Below are 23,591 nucleotides of genomic sequence, written 5' to 3'. Positions count from 1 at the left end.
CCCATGTCTGACATCCATTCATCCATCGCTCCATTCCCCATGGGTCAGATAGAGCTGCAGAGGATGGAGGGAAGCGGGAGAGAGAGAGAGAGGAAGGAAGAGTGATTACTGTTGATCTTGTTGAGCAAGGCTGAAGTGGGATGGTAAAGTTTACCTGAGGGAAATCTCTCCCAGTCTGAGTCTACATCAGACAGTGCGGAGTCTTTCTGCGCCTTGACTCAGTCATGGTAGTGTTTTGTGTGTATGTGGACAGCCAGAGGGTGTTTAGCAAAATTCTATTTGAAACTGATATTGATTTGTAATCCAGTGCCCAGCGTTGCCTATAATCACTGTTGTCATTATCTGGGCCACATCATAGATCAGTGGTTCTAACCTCTGACCTGTGACTCATGAAATTGCAGCCAAAAATGTTCCTATATTTGTTTTAAAATGGATACAACTTGCACTGCAACTAGAAATGTTCTAGTCCTTTAAACCACTTCTGTGTATTTCTGTGTGTTTTCAGCTGTGGTAGCCTAGCCAAAAGATCACAATACTTTGGTTAAAGAGGTATAAAAATAATTTCCCAATGAATTCTAAGGCACTGTAATAATAATAATAATAATAATAATAAAAGTCATTCCATTCCTCAATACAAGACATTGCCATGATGATAGCATCATATTTTCAACCTATAGCAATTAGCACTGTAGTAACTGCAAGAAAATTATTTACTATGACAAAGCACCAATTATACTGTGTTGCAAAATGCAAGTCACCCCAAATTATTTTTTCATAGTAGGTGTCATGTTGGTGCCTCCTGCAACCACGAACTCCATTTTCCAGAATCCTCTGTACAACAAACTACAAAACTTATCACATGATCTGTCAAATGACTCATTACCTCGTGCTCATGCCTCAGACTTCTAATCACACACACCTGTTCCCTATGAGTAGCTTACTACATATACACATCTCAAAGTTGTGTTCCTTGTGAAGCATTACACCTAATGTATCACTAGTGATGGTGCCAAGTTTTTATTAGTGTGTGCATGCTATTCTGGTTTTGGCTCTTCTTGTTTAGCAGTCATGTTTGCTTTGCTTGTTCCAACCTGTTTGTTGATTGCCTGAACTATTGGCTCTGTATTTGCTTATAGAGTTTCATTTTCATCCAAATGTCTAGTTACACTGAAAAAGGGAATATGTGGTTCATCAGATTTAAGGGAATACATTACATATAGTTTACATAAAAATATAAATCAAAATTTGATTTCATTGTGTTTACTAAATTTAATTTAAACGAGTTTCTAATTACTAGTTTGAATTATGTACAGTGAGTGTGATCAATTCGTTTAGTATTAGCATGATCCAATCATGTTATAAAATCTCATGAGGATATTCGTACTGATGGGAATAAATAACTATAGTATTAAACTAGCATGATTAAAGTATGTGTTGTTGAATAATGCAGTGATAAATGTTGTTGCCTCATACTCCAGTGACCCAGGTTCAGTCCTACACTTGGGCGATTTTTATTTAGGGCTTTGAAAATACAAGATCAAATCATGTTGGATGTATGAAAACAAGTTGTGTTAATGTAACGCAATTCATTCAAGTGGAACTGATGTACACAATTGAATTAAGTAAATTCAATGAGCTTTTGTGCCAGACTGCCTCGAGTGCCGGCCTAGAAGAGGTGTTTTCGCTCACTGACTGACTCATCGTTAAAATGCACGTCAAAATGCATGTGAGGAGTCTAGCTAGCCAAATTTCAATCTTGCTTCCCTTAGCTAGCAAGTAGTGAGCGATACCAGGAGCATTTTGTGATATACATGCATCTGCTGACACTTGTGTGACAAATGGTGGTACAGTTGCTGTTCCAAATATATGAAACATCCATTTTGCTCAATTCTATCATAATAAAAATGCATTAGAGTTATACTATTTGGATTTGGTTTTCTCTGAAAAGCATCAAGTATCCCACTGATGTGTGTATTGTAATATATTATACTGTATTAATACTATACATTTATGGCTGACTAATCTATACAGATAAGATAGTGATTACTGGACTCATGAGACTTGCTTTTACTGGCTACAGTAGCAACCCTGTTTGTTAAATTCTTAAGACCCACTACATCATTGTTCAGAGGAAAAGAAACTAGACTGATGAAATGAGACGCTAAAAAGGTCTTCAGATTGCCAGGTCTGAGTGAAAAAAGCAGCCTAATAGCTGTTCCTAACCAGCATGAAAACCAGAATAATGGTCAATAAAACAAAACCAATAAACAGCCAATATTAAAATCATGCAATGATCCAAATTAGTTCTTTTGCCAAGGTCATAAAATGGTCTTGTATTGTTAAATTGGAATTGGCTATACATTAAGAAAAAAAAAAGCTTTGAGAAAAAATAGACCAATTCAGTGATGCACAATATAATGCATTTACAAAATAATGAACACAGCTTGCATGACCTTTAGTGTATGTTTTAATAGGTAGAGAAATAATTAATATGATGTATTCAAAAGGCCCACAAAAAAAAAATAATAATAATAACTTGCAACAACAGTATAAGATTAGCCCAAAACTCTGGACATGGCAACACTGACTTTAGGGGACTAGATTCAAAGCAAGCTCTTTTTTTAATCAGACACAGCTATACTTTAGTACTTCAACTTCCTAAACCCTCTGGTTTCTGTTAAATAAACTCATCTAGGTCCCTGTGACACCCCAGAGCGATTCTGAAATGAAGGAGAGATAAAAAGATCAAGACCTCAGTCAAGGGTTAGAAGGAAATGCTAATTTTGCTGATTTATTGAGTTTTTCCACTTCCTTTAATGAGTTGCCTATACACAATACACAATCACAGAAAGCGTCTAGAGACACCAGTTTTAATGGCTTCCGATATAGCAGCACAAGCCATTTTTTTTGGTAATTCTAATTAGTAGCCATTAAACACTGGTGTTGCAGCAAATTTTAAGCTGCCCCCAGAAGAGCTAGCATGGTGTAGTGAGCACTGCAATCCATCACCACATACCTGCTAATGAGCCAATAAAGCAAACAATCTGCTGGGTAAAAATACAAGCTGAGACAGCTGAGGAAATGTCAGGGCAACTTGGGTATAGTCAGTGACTTACACATGATAAGTAATGATTAGCTCAGAACATGTTTAGATCTGAGAAATAAGGAAATCACAGTGGAAGCCAAAAATTATTACTTTTCAGAGGCAATAAAATCTACCATAAATACAGACATCAGTCTCACTTCTCATATCAACTTCACAGCTGTTATGATGAAATTCTCTATGACGGTTTTATTGCTGGAGTGGTTACTTTACATACCACAGTGCTACTTTAGGCTAGTTTAATATTTGTTTGGAGTGGAGGCAGTGCTGTGGACATCTGTGATCAGACTTCACAAACACGAACATGTTCTTTTAGAATTTTTTATTGTCTGAATATTGAGCACAGCTGTTCTGCTCTCTTTTAATCATCATGCTTTTTCTTCTCCAAAAAACAGTCTCAAGCAATCAGGACACCAAACAAGACATACCAATCAATCCATGATAACTCAATTTCACCACAGATTTAATTCCAAGCTCATCTGAAAACAGTAGGTTATGTATAGAATCGGGGTTCTAAGACTAAGTTCAGGACTGCCAGGGCTTTTCTTAGTGAACTAAGAAGAGTTTCTCTTGTACTCATTTCCTAGCTGAGTACTAACAGCGCTCACCTTGTGTGATTTTCCCTGACTTGCAAGCTCTCAAATGGCTTTACCAGTCAATCCAATTAGTTTATATTATATTTATATGGCTGCTTATCTTTTTGCATGTACACAAGAGAAATAATATTTATTCATTTGCCAATTCCCACCCACCAGCTAGCTTTCTCCTATCACACAACAGCTACCAAACAGGAAAGGTGAAGGCTAGCATGTGCTTTGTCCAAGACACATGAATCTTGTCTAACTGCTGTTCTTATTAAATAACAGGACAGCTAAACACTTGGAGGAAAGTATTATCTGCCCTCTTCTGCATACACAAGCTAACAGAAGCCCATGATTGGTTAGTGTTGCTCTGATTGACAGGAGTGAGAGAGTGAGAATATGCCATCCTAGGCCACTCTCTTGGACTCCTGGCCATGGATGACTGTGACATGGTTTGGATTCAAACTTGCGATCAGCCAAAGATAAGAGTAAATAGAGTTAATGGCAATTATTAAGTAGTGATCAAAAAAAACAAAAAAAAAAACAAGCCAACACATACACTAGGGTAGAATTCTGTTTTTTTTTTTTTGCCGGATTTTCTTGCTAGCAATGTTGGGACCTCTGTAAAATTTTACCACCACTATTATATATTTGGTATACTATTTTAGCACACTGTTTGGTATAGTAACACAGCCCAAGAGTCACCAAACTGTCAATGGTTTAGAGCCTGATCCGCTCACCTGTGCAGGTCAGAACTTGAATCTGCAGGCTTCAGTTCAATTCAGTTCAACTTTACTGTCATTATACCTTATATCATAACAAAAAGATTTTCTCACTGTTCTCTCCAGTGCAACCAAACAGTAGAAATGCAACAGTGTAAAGTAAGAGATAGTACAGTGTAGAAATAACACTAAAAGTACAGCAAGACAACTTAACAGTCTACTACAATACACACTGCAATACTGAATGTAAGGGAGTGCAAAAATAAGACATTATAGCAAGCTTTAACCATTGCATAATGATAAATATAAATATATTGCACAATCCTGATTGATTGTTAACAATATTAGAGAATTCTATTACTGCCTGACTACAGGTAAACTGGCACTTGAACGTCTGCAATGTACATCTGTGTTTAGCATAACCAAAAAAACCTAATGGGATATGATGCACGTGTAAAGACATTACAGCTTGTTGTGTGCATGTGTGTCCCTGTATACTGTATTTGTATGTGCATTTCTAGAGAAAGCTTCTGCTGTTGCAGAGATTCTGTGCGAGATACTTTACTGTCAAGATGACAGCAAGAAACAAAGGAAGATTTAAGAAAACAACACAATAGGGTGTTGAATTCAAGGAACAGAAACAACAGGGTGAATGGATAGATGGACACTGTCTAGACAGCTGTGTAGATGTTATAAAGGACGGTTCTAGGTCCTGAAAATTAAAAATTACTAAGGTTCATCTCTCTCTCTCTCTCTCTCTCTCTCTCTCTCTCTCTCTCTCTCTCTCTCTCTGTTTTTCTTATATGGGCTACTTGGGCTTCTACTCTCATGCCCGATGGATCCGAATCCTCCTGCATACTCTCCCATCATGCATTGCTGTGCCCTCTTGGGAATGTGAATGTGAAATCTCGATCCCAAAAACTTTCCATCTTTCCATTCACTTCCCTCCATATCAGTTGACAGACTGAAACATATTTACATCAGGTTCTTCTTGTTATTTTAATATTACACTGTGGAAAGTTTGAACACGATAATATAGCCACCTACTCTATCTTACTTTATCAGAGCTTTGTCATTGCTGTCGACACCACTGATCTCTTTTGCACAACTGTCACAGTTGGCCAAAGTAGGTCATTGTGTAGATAAGGCTGAAAGATGGAAAGCGTGCCAACCAGTCCTCTTGCACATGTGTATTGCGTATATCTGTGCTGACGCATTGTACATTTTAATGATTTTCTGCCTTCCCAACTCCCAGTGGCCTGGGTAAGCATTTACTTTAAGTAACCACATATCAGTCCTTTTTATTTATTCATTAATCAGGTGCTTTTATCCACAGTGCCTTTTATAGGCAAGCGATTGGCACACACACAAACACACACAAAGACAAGAGACCAGGAAGGTCAGATTGGGCTCTTTCTTTAAAGAAATACTTCAGCATTTTTGCAACTTTATTTTTCTCCACATCTGTAGTGTATGTATTACCACAGACCAAAATTCCAACACATTTCCGTGTACTGAAAAAAGAACAGAAAAACTTTGGGGCAGTTGGTTTCTCAACCAAAACAACTATTAAGTAGTGATTACACCCAGCAACCTTTCCTTCGCTGTTTTCTTACTGTTTTTAATGTCTAGAAAAAACTTCAACAAGCCAACACATACACTAGGGTAGAATTCTGTTTTTTTTTCTTTCTGCCTGATAGGATTTTCTTGCTAGAAATGTTGGCACCTCTGTATAAATAATAGACCACCACTATTATATATTTGGTATACTATTTTGGCACACTGTTTGGTATAGTGACATGTGGTTTGGGACAAAGCCCAAGAGTCTTCAAACTGTGAATGTTGTAGAGCCTGATCCACTCACCCACGCAGGTCAGAACTCAGGATCTGAGGGCTTCAATTCAGTTCAATTCAATTCATCTTTTTTGTCATTATACCTTACAGTATAACAAAAAGCTTTTCTCACTGCTCTCTCCAGTGCAACCAAACAGTAGAAATGCAACAGTACAATGTAAGTGACAGGACAGTGTAGGCATAACACTGAAGGTAGTGCAAGACAACTTAACAGTCTACTACAATACACACTGCAATACTGAATGTAATGGAGTTCAAAAATAAGACATTATAATGTATACATACAAATATATTACACAATCCTGATTGATTGGTAACACTATTAGAGAATTCTATTATTGCTACTACTTGAACGTCTGCAATGTGCATCTGTGCTTAGCATAACCAATAAGACCTTATGGGATATCATCGCCCTTAGACTTCTAGTATAAGGCAATTTTGGTTAAACAGGTTTAGTAAAGAGTACTTCCTGTCCCTGCTATTCACACCTACAGTAAAGATGAAGTGGGTGGAGATTAGATTTGAAAAGTGATGGAGTATCCCTTTACTTCGAGCATGTATTATTCTGCATTACTGAACATTATGCTACAGTGCTGTTGAATTCTCAAACCTGGTCAGAAGGTGTGAATTAATTTTTTATAACAGCACAACTCTGACAGTAGTTCCAGCTGTAAAATAAATGATAGCTTTATATTGATGCACTCGTTCTAATAGATCATCATTTCTACAGTAAAAGCTCATTCGTGTAATCGTTGATGTGGTGAGGCTTTCTGTTCGGAGATGTGTCTGTGACAATTATGGAAAGAGTTTCGGGTGTCAGTTAGTTTCCCGACACGGGACAGTCTTCAGGACAGAGGAGTCTGCATTTTCCTTATCTCCATCCTTGTTTTGTTGAAGTCTTGTCTCACAGACATTCCATAACATTAAATGTATCACTGGCAAATTGCTATGGTGTAAATGGAATAACACATTTCGGCCCACTCTGTTATAGGAAAATAATTTTATTTTACATCGGGCCACATCACACCATCCCAGCGTGGATTATTTTTCATTTTCACATTTTTGCGTACGCTCAATAAATCAGCCTTGAAGTGAATATCAAGATAGGTTTATATTCAATTTAAGTCAGTTTTATAATCATATTAGTAGTACATAATCTAAATATGTTAATCTGACAATGGTATAATTAAATTGTGATTAGCTGATTCACACAAATTGGTACGATAATTTCTTTCTCCAGTAGATCCAGTGAATTACTAACAAAGAGCTGAGCTTTTGGTCCCAGATGTTTAATTTAACCCCTCCATTTCTCTGATGAATCATTTATTATTGTAGATATTTGAATAAAAGTGTTACAACTTTTCTGGCACGCTGTTTAGCTGGCACTTTGTTAGCAAACCTAAATAAGTATCGTTCTATAACATATTTCTCATTTTGCCCACTCCTAGCAGTGAGTGTGTGATGTTTGTGTCCATTTAATTAACACACTTGTGGCTGTAGAGACAGGGTTTACACATTATTGCACAGCCTGGAAGGGTGATGCTTGAAATGTTCCTCTCTACTCTGATAGATAGTATCAACATGCTCACTCTGTTTTGCGACTCTCTGTCTGTTGTCCATGGCCGTGTGTGTGTATGTGTGTGTGTGTGTGTGTGCTGCGTGGGCGCACCTCAAGGCCACATCATGTCACTGTTGCATTTACTCGTTAAATATTATTACACAGTTCTGACTGGATTCTTCCGTTACTCATACGAGAAGTCAGGTGGCTCGTGCCGAGACATATGGGCGCGTGTGTGTTTGTGTGTTTCCCAACACCTGTGGTCTCCTTGACCTCCGGCCTGACCATGTACATACGCTGCCTCTCAGGGCCGTGTAATGAAGAGGGAGAGAAACAATTGAGTGATGAAGGACAGAGAGAGCAGGGCATACAGAAGGGTTAAATGAGAGGTTAAGAGCAGGATAAAAGATGGACTAAGAAAGCACTGAAAGATGAAGAAGCTGAATAATGAAAGAGAGCAGGAGAGGAGACACAAGAAACGGTCGATTGCAAGTACTGTTGTTTACAAACATTTTCAAGACGAATGACTTGGATTGTGCTTCAATGTGTCCAAGCAATATTAATTTAGTCCAGCTTTCTGAGGAAGCCTTCCACTGAACATAAAGACATGAAAAAGGCATGTTTGCCAGACATTAATGAGATGTTTAGATACTGGCTGAAATTAAATTTTTATTTTTAACTCAGCCATCGCTTCAGCGTGATGAAATCCCTTTTGTCTTTCAGTGTTGCTAATTCCTTTTTTTTTACCCAGATTTCTCCCAATTTTGGTCACATGCCAATTCCCACTCACTAGCTATCAAATGCTTTTTTGTTGCATCATTTGGGAGCCCAGTGTTGGTAATCCTTAAACTTTTGAGTGAGAGGGATGAAGTTATCATGCTAATTACAGATATCAGGCTAACAAGCTATCCTCAGTCTGTCAATATTACTGGCACATTTCTTGCTCTATTGTTTTGTAAAGAAACCACTTTTCTTTCAACATTGTTGCAGGTCATGGTTTTCAATTAAGACATGATTTTGAATCTGTTGTCTCTGGTTGGCTGTACCATAACCAATCAGAATGCCCTGTTCAGAAATGTTAAAATTGTAGGTACATTTTATTAGCTTCTAACAGGTTTATTCTGTGATGATACAGAACAAAATTATTCAGTCTGTCTGCAGGTTAAATCGCCTTTCAAATGGTTAACAATGTAGAAATGACAACTGTTGTGGTATGGGGAAGAACCATATATGGGTGTAATGGTCAGGTGTCCACAAATTTTTGGCCATATAATGTGCATCCTTTTTTGGTCCAATTTAAAATTAATATGCACATTATATGGCCAAATGTTTGTGTACACCTGACCATTACTCTCATATGTGTTTTTTCCCCAAACTGTTACCACAAAGTTGAAAGCCCACAATTGTATAGAATGTCTTTGTATGCTGTGGCATTACAGTTTCCCTTCCCAGAAACTAAGGGGTCCAGCTTAAACATGTTCCAGCATGACAATATCCTTGTGCACAAAGCAAGGTCCATGAAGATACGGTTTGCCAAGGTTGGGGTGGAAGAACTCGAATACAGAGTCCTGATCCCAACCCCACTGAACATCTTTGGAATCAACTGGAATGTTGACCTCACACCAGACCTCCTCAAACAACATCAGTGCCTGACCTCACTAATGCTCTTGTGCCTGCATGAGCACAAATCCCCACAGCCACACTCCAAAATCTAGTGGAAAGCCTTCCCAGAAGAGTGGAGGTTATTATAACAGCAAAGGGACTAAATCTGGAATAGGATTTTCAACAAACACATATAAGTGTGATGGTCAGGTGTCCACAAACGTTTGGCTATATAGTGTATTTAAAGATGACGGCAGATTGGAATTGTCTCAAATTTGATTAATAACAATGTCGTGTTGCAGGCCGACTGCACTCCAGCCATGTTGGTCCAATAATGAATGTCAGTAAATGTCTTTGTCCCTTGTGATGCTAATGCTCGTAAGTTGATGACGTTGAATGGCTTATTCAAATGTTTACTGCAAGTGTTTAAGCAGACGCTTATCTCACCCACTTTATCAATTCTTCCGGCTTCTTGTCTCCAAACAATTTCCTCCCTAATTTCTCTAAATTTCGCTTCACCATATTGTTTAAGATCAAGACAGTTCAGATTATGCAACCAGCATCTGCAAATGGTCTTGCTATGGACTCCAAACCACAACTGTTATATCATCCTGTGCTATGCTAATAATACGATTTAGGGATGGAACATATGAAAAATTCATGGATTGATAACCATATAGCCTAATATCATTGTTTCAGTATATCACAGTATTGTCTTACATTGTCAGGAGATGACAATAAATGATATATAACACTGCAGTGAGTATTAAATTATTTGGTTATAGACACTACTAGATTTTTATAAATGGATTGTTAAGATGATCCTCTTAGCCTTCTCTAGGTTATAAAAACATGACAACTTGCTGTTTTGTCTATTATGATTTCAGAAGATTTATAGTCAGACCCTTAATAGAGCAGATGAACTTATGAAACCTGTATACAAGCTCAGAGGAAAACATCTATGAGCACGTTGAGGTGAAAAGGCAGCTCCTAGGCGGATCTTACCGATCTGTTCAGGCACGTGGAGCTGGGTTTGGGTCTGTGTATGAGCCTCAGCCTGTGTCTGCAGCTGCTGCTGCTCCTGAAGGCTCTGGCTGTCTACAGAGATGCCACTGTCGCTGTGGAGCTTCTCTCCTTCTGGAGATGGAGATGTCTGATTGGCTGTGGCTGCTCGGTTGTTGGCCGCCTGTTTGTTCTGTTTGCAGCTGTTCCATCTGAGATACATCACACATATAAAAAAATGGAAAAAGAAAAATTATGATAAATTGAGTGAATTAATTTTAATACTTAGTTTTAAGTGTCAGTTTAGCTCCTTATTTAGTTTTCTTACCAGTATTTACTTCGGATTTGGGAATATTTCATTATTTTTAGTTCATTTGTACTTTTTAACACTTTTTTTTTAAACGAATGATTCTTATACGTACAGTATTGACAGACATTAATTTATACTTACATGAATATGACAGACATTAATTTATACTTTTATTGTGACTTTTATTTTTGTTTGTGATATGGGAACTATATTTTTTACCTTTATATGTAAATATTCCTATAAACACCTGAAGTTTATATTTTGTGACAGGTTATTGGTTTGTGCATATCTGTATGTATTTATTTATTAGTTTTTTGTGTAACTTTTAATTTTACTTCCTTATTATTCTTATACATATGTCACAGAAATTAGTTTCTCCTTCTATAGTGGCATTTTTTAGTTCATTTGTTTGTTTGTTTGTTTGTTTGCAGTTTTGTGGTGTGGAAGGTTTATACCTTTTATATGAAAAATTTCCACTAAACACCTACATATGGCAATAAAGAAGAATTGCATAACATGCATCATGACAAAAGACATACCTTGTCTTTGACACATAAATAACATCTATATAATGGCTATACAAAGGTATACATGGCTATAATTTTTCATATAATTTGGAATTATTGTTATTATTACGTATTATTATAATTATAGTTGTTGAAGGTCAGTCTGTGAATCTGTAAAAATGAAATCATAAAAGCATCTATAGATGTATTAGTGGTCTACTATTCCCTCTTTCTCCTTCTGTGTCTCCTTCATTTTCTTATCCTTCCCTCACCTCTTGAAGACGATATATGCGAGCAGGCCGATAAGCACGGCTGCCAGGGTGGAGCAGTAGATGGGGATGAGGTTCTCATTGAGACCACTGCCGATGAAGCGCGGTGAGCTTGGCTTGGCCGTGGTGCTCTCCTTATCCGGGCCAGGGCTTCCCAGATCTTCCTTCGACAACTCAGGAGGAGAGCTGGGAGATGACATGGTGGGAGCCAGCGGATCTGTGGAAGGAGAAGAGAGGAAAAATAGGGAGTCAGATTCAAATACACACTCGGACCCGTATCTAGCTGCAGGTTTGAACTTTGAGTGTGTGAATTAATTGTACAACAGTCATGATTTGTTTTATAAATGGTGCTGTCGGTCCAGGCTAAATCCTTTCTTGTCACTGACATTTTCTGACTTCCTATCTTTATTGATTTGATGCATAATTAATACAAGGGCAGACATCATACATCCTGTCCTCTCTTTTATCTTATCTTACATATACACCTACACATGCACTTGTCTGTGTTGTTTCCTATGTGAAAGAACATTCTGGAACATTTCCTTGCAAAGACTGCAGAGGTTTTTCTCAGAAGACAACTATGCCTTCAGCGAGACTCTAGAACGTGGTGTAATCACCTACAAGCAGAGATGATTTTACACAGCACAGCGGTTTGGAAAGTTTCATGGTGTACAGTACATTTAGTCACAGATGAGAAAAGTCTTCCAAAGGCAGTAGCTGAAATCTATTTTAGGCCTTTGCCTCTTTATACACATTTTCACACACACACACACGTCTCCTTATCTCAAGAAAACCACTCGACATGCCAGCCATCTTAAGTCAAAGTGTATCGACCACACGCCACCAAGAGCCACCGTTTTGTCAGCAGCGCACTGTCTGTCTCTCCTTATCGCTCTTTCTCACTCTGCTTCTCCCTGTTACCTGCCATCAGTCTCTCTTTTTTCTCTTTCTTGCCCCCTCCTTCTCTGTTCCTCTCTCTTTCTTTTGCCCCTTTACTTACCTCATTAAGTATTTTGAATCATTTGATCTAGAAACTGCATACCTTCCAAATTCCACTCATAATATGAGGGTAAGGGGGAATTTTTTTAAAGCAGCGCAGTGATAGAATTTGAACTCAACCCAATTACTGTGCAATATTACATTATACTGCACTATAATTGCATTTGAATTACATTTCTGAGCAGTATAAATGTTCAGGGAGGTACCTTATTATAGAATAGAGGGCTTCAAAGGGTTCTTCAACTGAGCCGTTTTTTATAGTAACCCTTTATAACCCCTTTATTGTAACTAAAAAGGCCTGATTTTAAATGGCCTTTTCAGTGGTGGATTCTGGTTATACAGATTGGTGTTTGGGTCAAATTTCATAACACAAAGCTAAATTTTGTATTTTTTTTTTTGCACTCAAAGTTTTTCACTACTTACTGTATGCAAAAAAAACTGATTTAAGCCTCAGGTATTGAAATCCTACTTGTGTTATCCTGGGGTCAAATGGTTATCAGCTAAAATTGTTTCTTTTCTGTCCCAGATTGGTTTGTTTTTGTTTTTTTCAGGCAAGTTGACTAGCCGTTAATTAGCCAGCTGGCTATTTTAGCTAAGGTTAGAGATAAACGCAATCTTAGGTATTGTAGAATTGTAGTATACTCTGCCAGATTTGGCTACTGTGATGTCCTGTAACAAACGCGAGCTAGTTTACTAGCAGTTAAAGCTCTAAATATAAAGCAGTAGCAAAAGCTTTCATGTGCACAACCACACAAATACACATACAAGTTCCATAAATAAATTGAGCATAATCTATAAAGATAATGTAATATACAAATACCGGCCAAGCTGCTTGAATATTTTACTATATGAATATAAATATGTAGCAAAATCATATGTATATTGACATTGCCGTTTGTGTTTATAAGTCTGTCAGATTTATACGTGAGCAAGCTGACTCCCATTTTCATGTTCAAATATATCTGTAAATGATGAGCTTTTGGGATTGTGTTACAGGAACAGGCAGTTTCTACTCCCATGTAGCCTGTCAGATATGAAGCTTGCAGGACAAAGACCACATTGATTGAACATGTGAGCATACTGGGCACCATGAGTCGCTCCATGATGCATTCAATCATTTATTCCATTGTCTTTATTAAATGATTTATCCTTCTCAGTGTTGTTGTGGTTTAAAATACTAGCAAATAGAGCCAAATAACTTCATTAAGAAATATCACAGGTGAATAAAAATGCAGGCGTACAGGACTATAAGAATATAAATACACAATACAGCCAAAAGTTTGTGGACACTGAAGGGAAATGGTAATGCTACAGCATACAATGACATCCTATACAATTGTATACTTTGTGGCAACAGTTTGGGGAAGGCCAACATATGGATGTGATGGTCATGTGTCCACAAACTTTTGGCCATATTGTATACCTGTGACACATGTAAGCTAGGGTGAGCTAGGTTACTAGCAGTTTACTAGCCAGCCACCATGTTTGGGATGGACATGTGGGCTTTTATAATTTACTTATTCATATATCCTGGGAGCGGTGTTTCTAGGCCATTTTTAATTTTCTTTGGCATTACACAAAAAGCCATTAAACAATTCCACAATCATTTTTTAACTAGTTTATTATTAAAATTTCCATGGGTAATTTAAAGTTTGGTATGCGCAAAATGAAACAGCTCCTCCATTTTTAAAAGGCCAGGCCAGAGTGGTTTGAGTGAAAAGCTATTAAATTCTTTTTTTCATTCTTCGTCTTTTATCCTCAGTTCGACATTTTCAGGGTTCATTGCCAACTTTTTAAGCCCTTGTTAACCGTGCGTCCCCTTTAATGAGTAGGCTTTATATTCACATCCTTACAGCTCTTCTTACCAGGAGGGGTCTGAGGGCCACAACCCTTATAATGCTCCCTTTATCTGCCAGAAAGGATGGCCTGTATCTCTGCACGTCTCACACACACACACACACAGACTCACTGTCCCTCTCACTCTGTCTCACCCTGCGTAAGTGCGTGTGTGTGTGTGTGAATGTGATAAGAGTGTAATGAAGGGGATAGAGCGAGAGGAGAGAGGGAGGGGGAGCGGGTGAAGGAGTAAATGAACAGAGGCGCTGCTGTTAAGTGTTCTGATTAGCTGCAGTAATTACGCTGCAGCAGGCATTTAACACACACACACAACACACACACACACACACACGTAGACTCTCACAAAGTCTCAGTGATTCATGCATCAGCCCCACTGTCTGCTTAGGCTGAAAGAGAGACTGAAGTACAGACAGAAAAGACAAAAAGAACGAAGCACTCAATGGAAAGAGGGATAGACAGGAAGTGAGAGTGCTTCACCGAACACTGGAAACAACAGAGCCAGAAGAAATATGAAGTGTCAGAAAAATAGAGTGGACAAATGTAGAATGAAACTAAAACAGGCAAAGAGAAAGAAATGAGGGGTTCAGTCACGAGCATAGCTGAAAGGCAAACTCACAACACCACACTGCACTACAGTGACCGATGCAAATTTCACACAAACACATGCTAATAATAGCATGAGCTCAAAAGTAGCATCTTTCTATTCTGTGTTAGTTCAAAAAGCTCTAGTGAAAGTTTATACGTAAGATGTGTGTCTGTGTGTCTGTGTGTGTATGTGTTTGTGTGTGCATGCACGTGTGTATGCGGCAGTAATGGCCGCTGATAGAGGTCACAGATTGAAACCTGATGCTAAGAGAGAAACTCCAGCAGCTGTATCGACCCTGCAGAGTGAACAACTCAGCACATCTCTCTCTATTTCTCTCTATCTATCTGTATTCTTTTAAGTCTCTCTCCTGGTTTTCTCTCATTCACTCTCTCTTAAATCATTTTCTTGCCTTCTTTTTCACACCCCACCCCAGGTTCATAAATCTAATAGTCAATTTAGATCACTTAGTTTAATTTCTATAGTCATGTGTACTTAATTAATACAGTAAATAAATCACACAGTAATATAAGAAATGAATCAAACCAGTCCTACTGGGAATTTCAGACTCCTACTGGAAATGTAAAACAAATTAAAGAAAATGATGTGATGGAGATGGAGAATAGTGTGTTAAAATAAAAGCATTTGACTGTAAAATGGTTATTTTACTACTACGTTAGCATATGTGGTCAGCTGTAGGGTTAAAATAAACAGAGGAAATAGAGCTTTGGGTGAGTCAGAAGTCAATAACTGTGTTCAGGAAAGTGGAATTAAACTTTTAAATTAAATAAGAGAATGTAGGAGGAGATAGATGAGAGACTGCCAGTGGGACTAAAGGCCAAGAGCTAATGTATATACACACACACACACACATAAGAGTGTGAATCACAGCAGCTGAAAATAAGACCACCTCTGTGAGAAGGGGAATGATCATTCATTTTGAGGTCCATCACGTGTGTGTGTGTGTGTGTATCCACTGTCACTAACTACTACATAAAGGGCATGCAGATCAGCAACCCAGACAGCAAGAGAGAGAGCGAGTGTCTAGAAGAGAGTAATTTTAAGAAAAAAAGAAGAGAACAGAGAGAAGTAAGAATGAAAGCAACTGTAAATGTCACTTATGAGGTCATTGCTGATGTTCCACTGTATGTATCATTCAGGGTGGTTTTCTGTTCAAAAACATCAGGGACTCTCCACATGTGTGTGTTTGTGTGTGTGTGTGTGTGTGTGCAGGCGTGTATATATGGGTTTTACAGCAGGATTACAACACTTCATTGTACTGGACTATAAAAGGTTGTAAATTAGTCAGAGCAGACTACAGAAAGCACACAAATAGTAGATTGAGCTGATTCATGCTGGTCTTATGATCGCTCCTGACTCATTACATCATTTTGCCCTAATTGTTTCCCCGATTCACTACTAATTAGTAAGTGTGAACCTTTTGGGAAGTTTATGCTCAAATTAAAGAACATTTAATTCATACAAATTTTACAGGACTCTGTAAACTAATCAACCGATCAAATAAGTTGTTTGTTTATTACACCTATTTTTATTAGGATGGTCATTGGTAAGAAAAGAAAAAAAAAAAGAAAAAAAAAGAAAAGAAAACCTCAAAACGCAATTAATAAAGATGAATACAGTAGTGTAAAGAATTCTTCTCTTCTCTTTTCTTCTCTTCTCTATTTCTCAATGTCTCCTCTTGCAATAATTGTCTCTTCTCTCTTAGGACCAAGACATATGGACTGATGCGATCAAAGGCAACCTTTTGCAAATGAACAGCTGCCAATGAAGTGTGTGTGTGTGTGTGTGTGTGTGTGTTCCTTACTGAGCCTCAATAAATTGACTTGCACTTATAGAGTGTCCCTGATTTATGCCCTCCATCTGTACACAGATAACCCTTAACATCTCCACTACAAGCAGTGGCCAAATGCTCACACACACACACACACACTAGCCACGTGGCACAGCTAGCAAATGCAAATCCAATTCAAGCCCTTGCTGGAATGTACCGGAATAGTAGTGCTAAATCCAGGAAGTCTCTTCATCCAGCACTGAAGCTCACAGCCAAACTCACTATTGAAACCAAATGCTGCCTCTGCTGTCAAAAGTGCTGAAACTTCTCAATGCAGTGTGAAAGACCACTATGTAAGCACTCTTCTTCATGGCAATATACACTGTAAGTTAAATTTAGAAGAGGATAAACAAAATCAGCAGGTTTTTCTACAATTGTTGGCCAGTTCCCAGTGATTTTCTACAATTCCCAGCTGGCTCACTATCCCTCTCCATAGAGGCCAAATTAAAATCAGCAGCTGATTGTATCCCAGTCCTAGCTCTATATCCCAAAACACAAAAAGCTGCCTAAAAATGGAAGCTGTATGTCTATCTCCATAAATTTCAAAACAAACATAGTCACTCTACACACTTTTCTATAGAGTCCAAAACAGCTCTACGTCCCTTTCTGTAAAACCCAACACAAAAGGCAGCTCTATGTCTCTTCAGAAAACCCAAAGCAAAAGGCTGCTCTATGTCCCGTTCTATAAAACCCAAAGTAAAAGTCAGCTGTATGTCTCTCTCCATAGAGCCTAAAGCTAAATTGGCAGCTCTATATCTCTCTCCATAAAACCCAAAACCAAAGGCAGCTCTATGTTCTGTTCTATAAAACCCAAAGCAAAAAGCAACTCTGTGACCCATTCTATAAAATTCAAAGCAAAAGTCAGCTCAAAAGAAAAACAACAACTCAGTCCCTCTTCATAAAAAAACTTAAATCAAAAACCACAGCTCTATGCTCCTCTTCGTATTGTATAAAGTGAGAACAGAAGCTCTATATCCCTCTACAAAAAAAAAAAAAAAAAATGAAGCCATAAAGGCAGCTTATTGTCTCTTATTATGTAGCCCAAAGCAAAAATGACAGCTCTTTATTCTTCGTTATAGAGTCCATAGCAAAAATTGCAGTTCTTCTTCCGTCATTATGAAACCCAAAGCAAAAAAGGCAGCTCTTTGTCCCTCTTCACAGAGCCTAAGGATAAATCAGCAGCTTTCTGTCCCTTCCCATAAAAGCCAAAGCCAAGACAGCAGCTTTTGTTTTCCTCTCCATATAGCCTAAAACAAAGATAATGGCACCTGTGCTGAGACAGAGTCCAGTCAGCAGTAATATTAGTCCAATTTTGGACCAGATTGTACCCGGAAAAAAAAAATAATTACATCAGCAGATTATGGATGTCCCACCCACGTCAGCTTAGGTCCGTTCATTTCTACTGCTGAAACTAGCAGCTAGATGAGTAATGGAAAAATTTGGCTTTTCCCCAACCAAATTAACAGTATTACACAACAGATTGCTGCACTTGCACCTGCACCAGAATAAAGCCCCAGTGCAAAAACAGCAGCTCTGATTTACTCTTCATAGAGCTCAGAGCGCAGTCAGCTGCACTGACAGCTGAAGCAGCAGCTGACGCAAACTGGATCCCTGAGCTCAAAGCATAAAATTCAGCCTGGTAGTTAGCAGGAGTAATCATGCCAACACACACACACAGGTTTGTCTTACTATCCTTGTGAGGACCTTCCATTGGCATAATTATTAATGCAGCAAAATTATTTTCCTCAGCCAAATGTCTCCACATGATCAAAACTGTTGATTCTACTATCCTTTCAGGGACATTTGGTCCCAGCAAGATGGGTCTCACACACACACACACACACACTACACACATTATTATCTTGTACTGTTTTACTATCTGTATAGATTTTCTTGTATTACTATCTTTATGGGATTTAACCTCAATTTCGCTATAACAGCCAAATAAAGCACTCAAAATTGCCACGTGTTAATGGGGACACTGGGAACTAAGTAAAGGCCACCCAATGGAAGCGGTTTCTCTGGGTGGACAGGGTGTGTAATAGGCCGTGTTATCGGATTAGTGCATTGCTCTTTAGGAGGTACGTCCTAATGTCTGATCACTTCAAGCATGTCAGTAAGTGTGTGTGAGGACGGAGTGTGTGTGTGTGTGTGTGTGGAATAGGTAAGTGCATGTGTGCTAGGCCATCATTTCACTTGCCAGTGAAGCATGGCCACAGGAAACAACCTTTTGCACATTCATCCTTTCAATTCATGTGCGTATATAAGCGTGTGTGTGTGTCTGTGTGTGTGTGAGCAGGAGAGAGAGAATAAAACTCCAGGCTCTGATGTACTGTGTGCCATCTTGTGCATCATTTTATGAAAGAGTAGTAACAGCACTTGGACTTGACCTCCTTAAACCTTCTTGCTTCACTGACTGCATTTGCCTTAACTGCATATCTGAACTTTGACCCTTCACCTGTCACTCTGGAACAGACTCATGAGGAAGTGATCCTATTTAACCCCTGAACTCATGGAGTAAAGCAAACCCTGTCAGGAGAATTTATGGTGGGTTTTTTGTGTGTGTGTGTGTGTGTGTGTGACTGAGAGGAGCAAGGAGCTGAGGAAACCAAAGAATGCATTAGCTTAATTACATTTAGAAGTAATTACGCTATTTTATTTTGCATCACTAAACATGTTGGTACTGGCACCAACCTAGGACACAGAGTGTTCTCCCATGGTTGTTTACATCATATCTTATTTGTTCGTTAGTTTATTCGTTTACTTTTAGAAAAGTTACCTTCTGAATGAACTGTAAGAGTTGTAAGAGTAGTGTTGAATTCACTACAAGTTCATTTATATGGATAATTGCTTTATTTGTAGTCAGGTCTTCCTTCACCCTGATATTGCAATGATCCAATGTCACAATAAGGTAGACAGCTGCTGGGAGTAATGAATTTATGGATGAAAACAGTGACTCGTAACAGTAACCGAAAAAACTACTAAATCTATGAGGATCAGTCGAATGAAAGCTTAAAAGTACAACATAAATTACAATTGAATCTAATTTTTTTTTCTCGAGGAATCCAGACAATAATTAAGTGCTGGAACACTTGCATTGCACAAAATGGAGATTATGTAGAAGTTTATTTGACTTTTCCTTGTATATCTAAAATCTCAGTCTGTATACCTCTCTGCCTTCCATCAGGATTATTTTACCAAGCAGAACTTTTATTAACATTTATAACGCATTTTAATAATTAATCAAGTTGGTTTGATTACTTTAAATAATTTTGTGTCCGTTCTTTTACACTGAAGCATTTTCTGTATATATTGAAAAGCCTGCATTAACTTTTACTTCATTTTTTAAGCAAGAGTACATTTACTCAAGTGCGCTTTTTCATTTCAATTAAATTTTATTTGTATAGCGCTTTTAACAATGGACATAAATGGATTCACAAAAATATATTGTAAATATGTGAATTTATCCCTAATGAGCAAGTCAGAGGTGACAGTTTTTGACTGCTCTTTACACTGCTATGTGATATTTTATTGTTTATAGGACAGTTCTGTTGAATTTTCAAATCTGATTAGTCAGAGGGTATTTAATTTTCCATAACAGCGGCTCTGACTACAGTGCTGGGTGCAGGTTTATATTAAGGCACTCCTTCTAATACGTCATTGTTTCTATAGTAACAGCTATTTCACAGGGATTTGTATAATCTAAGACTACTAACAAATGGATTAAAATGGTGTAAAGAAATGTATAATCGTTGATATGGTGACAAGTTCTGTAAGGACAATTTTAATTGCTTTACCTCTGTTACAAAGCGCAGACACTGGAGACTCCTTCCATAAATGTGAGGAGTCTCCAGTGTCTGCGCTTTGTAACAGAGGTAAAGCAGTTCCTTTTCTGTTCTTTTTCTGCAAAAAGGAAAGCCTACAGAGGATGTTGCACTTTGTGGTTTCAAGCTGTGTTTTTGTCTTATTAACTTTAAGAGAAAATGAAGGAAAGACAGTTTATAGCTGTATAACGTAAGTGTGATGTATCGTTGTTTAATAAATTAAAGAAATGTTATCTTTGGCAAAGTGCTGTGGTATAAGACAAATAAAATACTTGGCTGTTATAGGAAAATAATCACACCATGCTGTCAGTTGCTTGATAGACTAAAACTGATAGTATGCAAAATTATGCAACATAATGTCAGTCCAAATAAAAACATTGCTTTATATTTTGTAGTCAAATCACATAAATCTCTAAATCAAATCTTCTCAGTGCTAGGCTTGGCCCACTCGAACCACTCTGGTGTACATCTTTGTATTTTCTCTGCTCTAACATCTGACTCATCAGGAAATTAGCAATCCATTCTTCACCACACTCTGTGTGTGGTCTCCCGAACTGAAGCTGAGAACCACGGCTCTACAGCAGATATGGTCACATGAGATGTTCACTGATATTAGATTTAGCCTTAGGACTGCAATTGCTACGAACATTCAAGTCTCCATCATTGAAGAGTTGATAACTTTAACAAAATAGACTTCAATTTAAAACTATAATGAATTCAGAAATGACTCTGATGCTTATATTCATAAGTTGCTCATAAGCTCATAAGTTGTTGGGTACACAATTGCACTTTTTGACTATATAATATACAGTTATAGAAGGGAAGTTATTTACAATCGCACTATCCGGTGTCACCCAGATGAGGATGGGTTCCCTTTTGAGTCTGGTATCTCTCAAGGTTTCTTGCTTATATCGTCTCAGGGAGTTTTTCCTTGTCACCATCACCTCTGGCTTGCTCATTAGGGATAAATTTAATTTAATTTTATATCCTGAATTTATACATTTCTGTAACGCTGCTTTGTGACAATGTCCATTGTCAAAAGCGCTATACAAATAAAATTGAATTCAATTCAATATTTCTATGCATTTCCAAAATGCTCTTGAAGCTGAAATATTCTGTATTGACTGTCACTAAGCTTGTCTTAGAGTGAGATTGATGTAGCCCAAACAAAACACACTAACTGAGTAAACACACCAGCGTTTGATTCAAAAAGACTACATACTGCACTGTGGAAGTGTCCTTATAGTCTGGAAAATACAGTATAAATCTCTCACCGTAACACAAGGCGTCGGCTGTGGACGTGCACTCCCTCAGTGTTTCTAATTCGTCTGAGCCGTCGTTGCAGATGGTGCAGGGCATGCAGGGATCCAGTGAGCTCTCCTGGTCTGAGTAGGTTTCATCTTCACACGGCTCACATAGCGTGTCGTGGTCAGGCTCGCAGCGCATGTAGACCCCATAACCACGTGGACACACTGTGCATGGCTCACAGCCACCCGTCACTGCGCTCATGTAGTAGCCATAATCACACACACACACGGCATCATTTGAGTCGGTGCATGGTGTTTCCATGCGCATGAGCCCAGTGCACTCCGTACAGGTATGACACTTTTCTGTGTGACTGTAATTGTCCGAGTACGTCTCACCTGCACAGAGACAGAGACACAGTTATGCAGATTTTGATTTATGCATTCATAAAATAATAATAATGGGCTGTGGAGTTCGCCATGTTTCCTTGCATCCGAGTGGGTTTCCTGCGTGTTCACCGATTTCCTCCCACCTCCAAAGCAATCTAAATCACCCACTGAAGATGGATGGATGAATGAATGAATGAATAGCAATATTGAAGTGCATTTCACAGTGGAAATACAGTGCTTCTAGAAGCTAAAAGGCTTTTAAAACATGATATATAGGATATAGGAAATATATGACAGGTTAAAATGACAAGTTCAGATAAGGCATGGCTTACAAATACACAAATTAATAAATCACTATAAATTGAATTGAGTGAAAGAAAGAAAGAAAGAAAGAAAGAAAGAAAGATGGATAAATGAATTCATGGTGGAAATACTTCGATTCTAGAAGGTGAAGGTTAAAAAAAAAGAGAAACATATGATTGACCGGTTCAGATAAGGCATGACTTACAAATTAAATTGAGTGAACTAGAGAGAGAGAGAGAGAGAGAGAGAGAGAGAGAGAATCATAAGTGAAAAACAAAATTAAGTGAATGAATAACAATTAATAGCAAGTAAGCTTTTAAAGACTTCCTGAGGAGAAGCCAGAAAGAAAGGAAGGGAGGAAATGGAAAGAGAGATGGATGATGATGATGGCGAGAAGAGAACATGCTGAAACTGGAGAGGAAAGACAAGAGGATGAGAGTGAGGGGGGAGAAAAACAGAGGAGAAAAATACCGGAAAAGATGGAAGAGGAGTAATGTGGATAATAGTGTTTTCCTGGGCGTCGCTGGAAAGGTCGCCCACATTGATCTGATTTTCTGTGTGTGTTTGTGCGGACGGTGCTTTTGTTTATCTCATTAAAGGATCGATCGTTGTGTATAGACACAAGGACTTAGAGTGAAGTACAGTTGCACTGCATTATCTAAAAGCTCTGAGTGAAGTACAGTTGCACTGCATTAAGCACATTGCGTGAATACACTGATACACTCAGATAATCAACAAGTTCCACCACACTTCAGTTACAAATACATAAGAAAGAAAACACTTCAGGGCGTGCTGTTGTAGGAAAATTATTAACGACGGGAAACCAACACAAAGTTCATTATTTTCCTGTAACAACAAGCCCTGTTTTACTCCTCTTATACCACGGCAACGCTAATCATAAAAAATGTCAAGTCTTAAACTTTATCCTGTTATAGTTACATTTAAAGCTTTGGAATGTCCACAAGACAAGTTAGTTCCTGTTATCCCCTATGTTATAGTAGCTATAAACTGTACAGTCATTCACAAACCAGC

At 38.1% G+C, this 23,591-nt stretch overlaps 1 protein-coding gene across 1 annotated transcript in view; it reads right to left on the bottom strand.

The window, feature by feature from the left end:
* Window positions 1–23,591, bottom strand: part of ngfra (nerve growth factor receptor a (TNFR superfamily, member 16)) — a 47,330-nt gene that overhangs the window by 8,243 nt on the left and 15,496 nt on the right. The window contains exons 3-5 of the mRNA XM_026917167.3: window positions 21,897–22,265; window positions 11,511–11,724; window positions 10,426–10,634 (exon numbers count right to left, since the gene is read on the bottom strand). Coding sequence (XP_026772968.1) covers window positions 10,426–10,634; window positions 11,511–11,724; window positions 21,897–22,265 — 792 coding nt within the window. The remainder of the gene's footprint in view (window positions 1–10,425; window positions 10,635–11,510; window positions 11,725–21,896; window positions 22,266–23,591) is intronic.

The sequence above is a fragment of the Pangasianodon hypophthalmus genome, chromosome 13 (genome assembly GCF_027358585.1).
Source record: "Pangasianodon hypophthalmus isolate fPanHyp1 chromosome 13, fPanHyp1.pri, whole genome shotgun sequence".
In the NCBI taxonomy this organism is placed as follows: Eukaryota; Metazoa; Chordata; class Actinopteri; order Siluriformes; family Pangasiidae; genus Pangasianodon; species Pangasianodon hypophthalmus.
The sequence above is the reverse complement of the archived record's forward strand: the minus strand, read 5'-3'. Positions and strand labels throughout refer to the sequence as shown.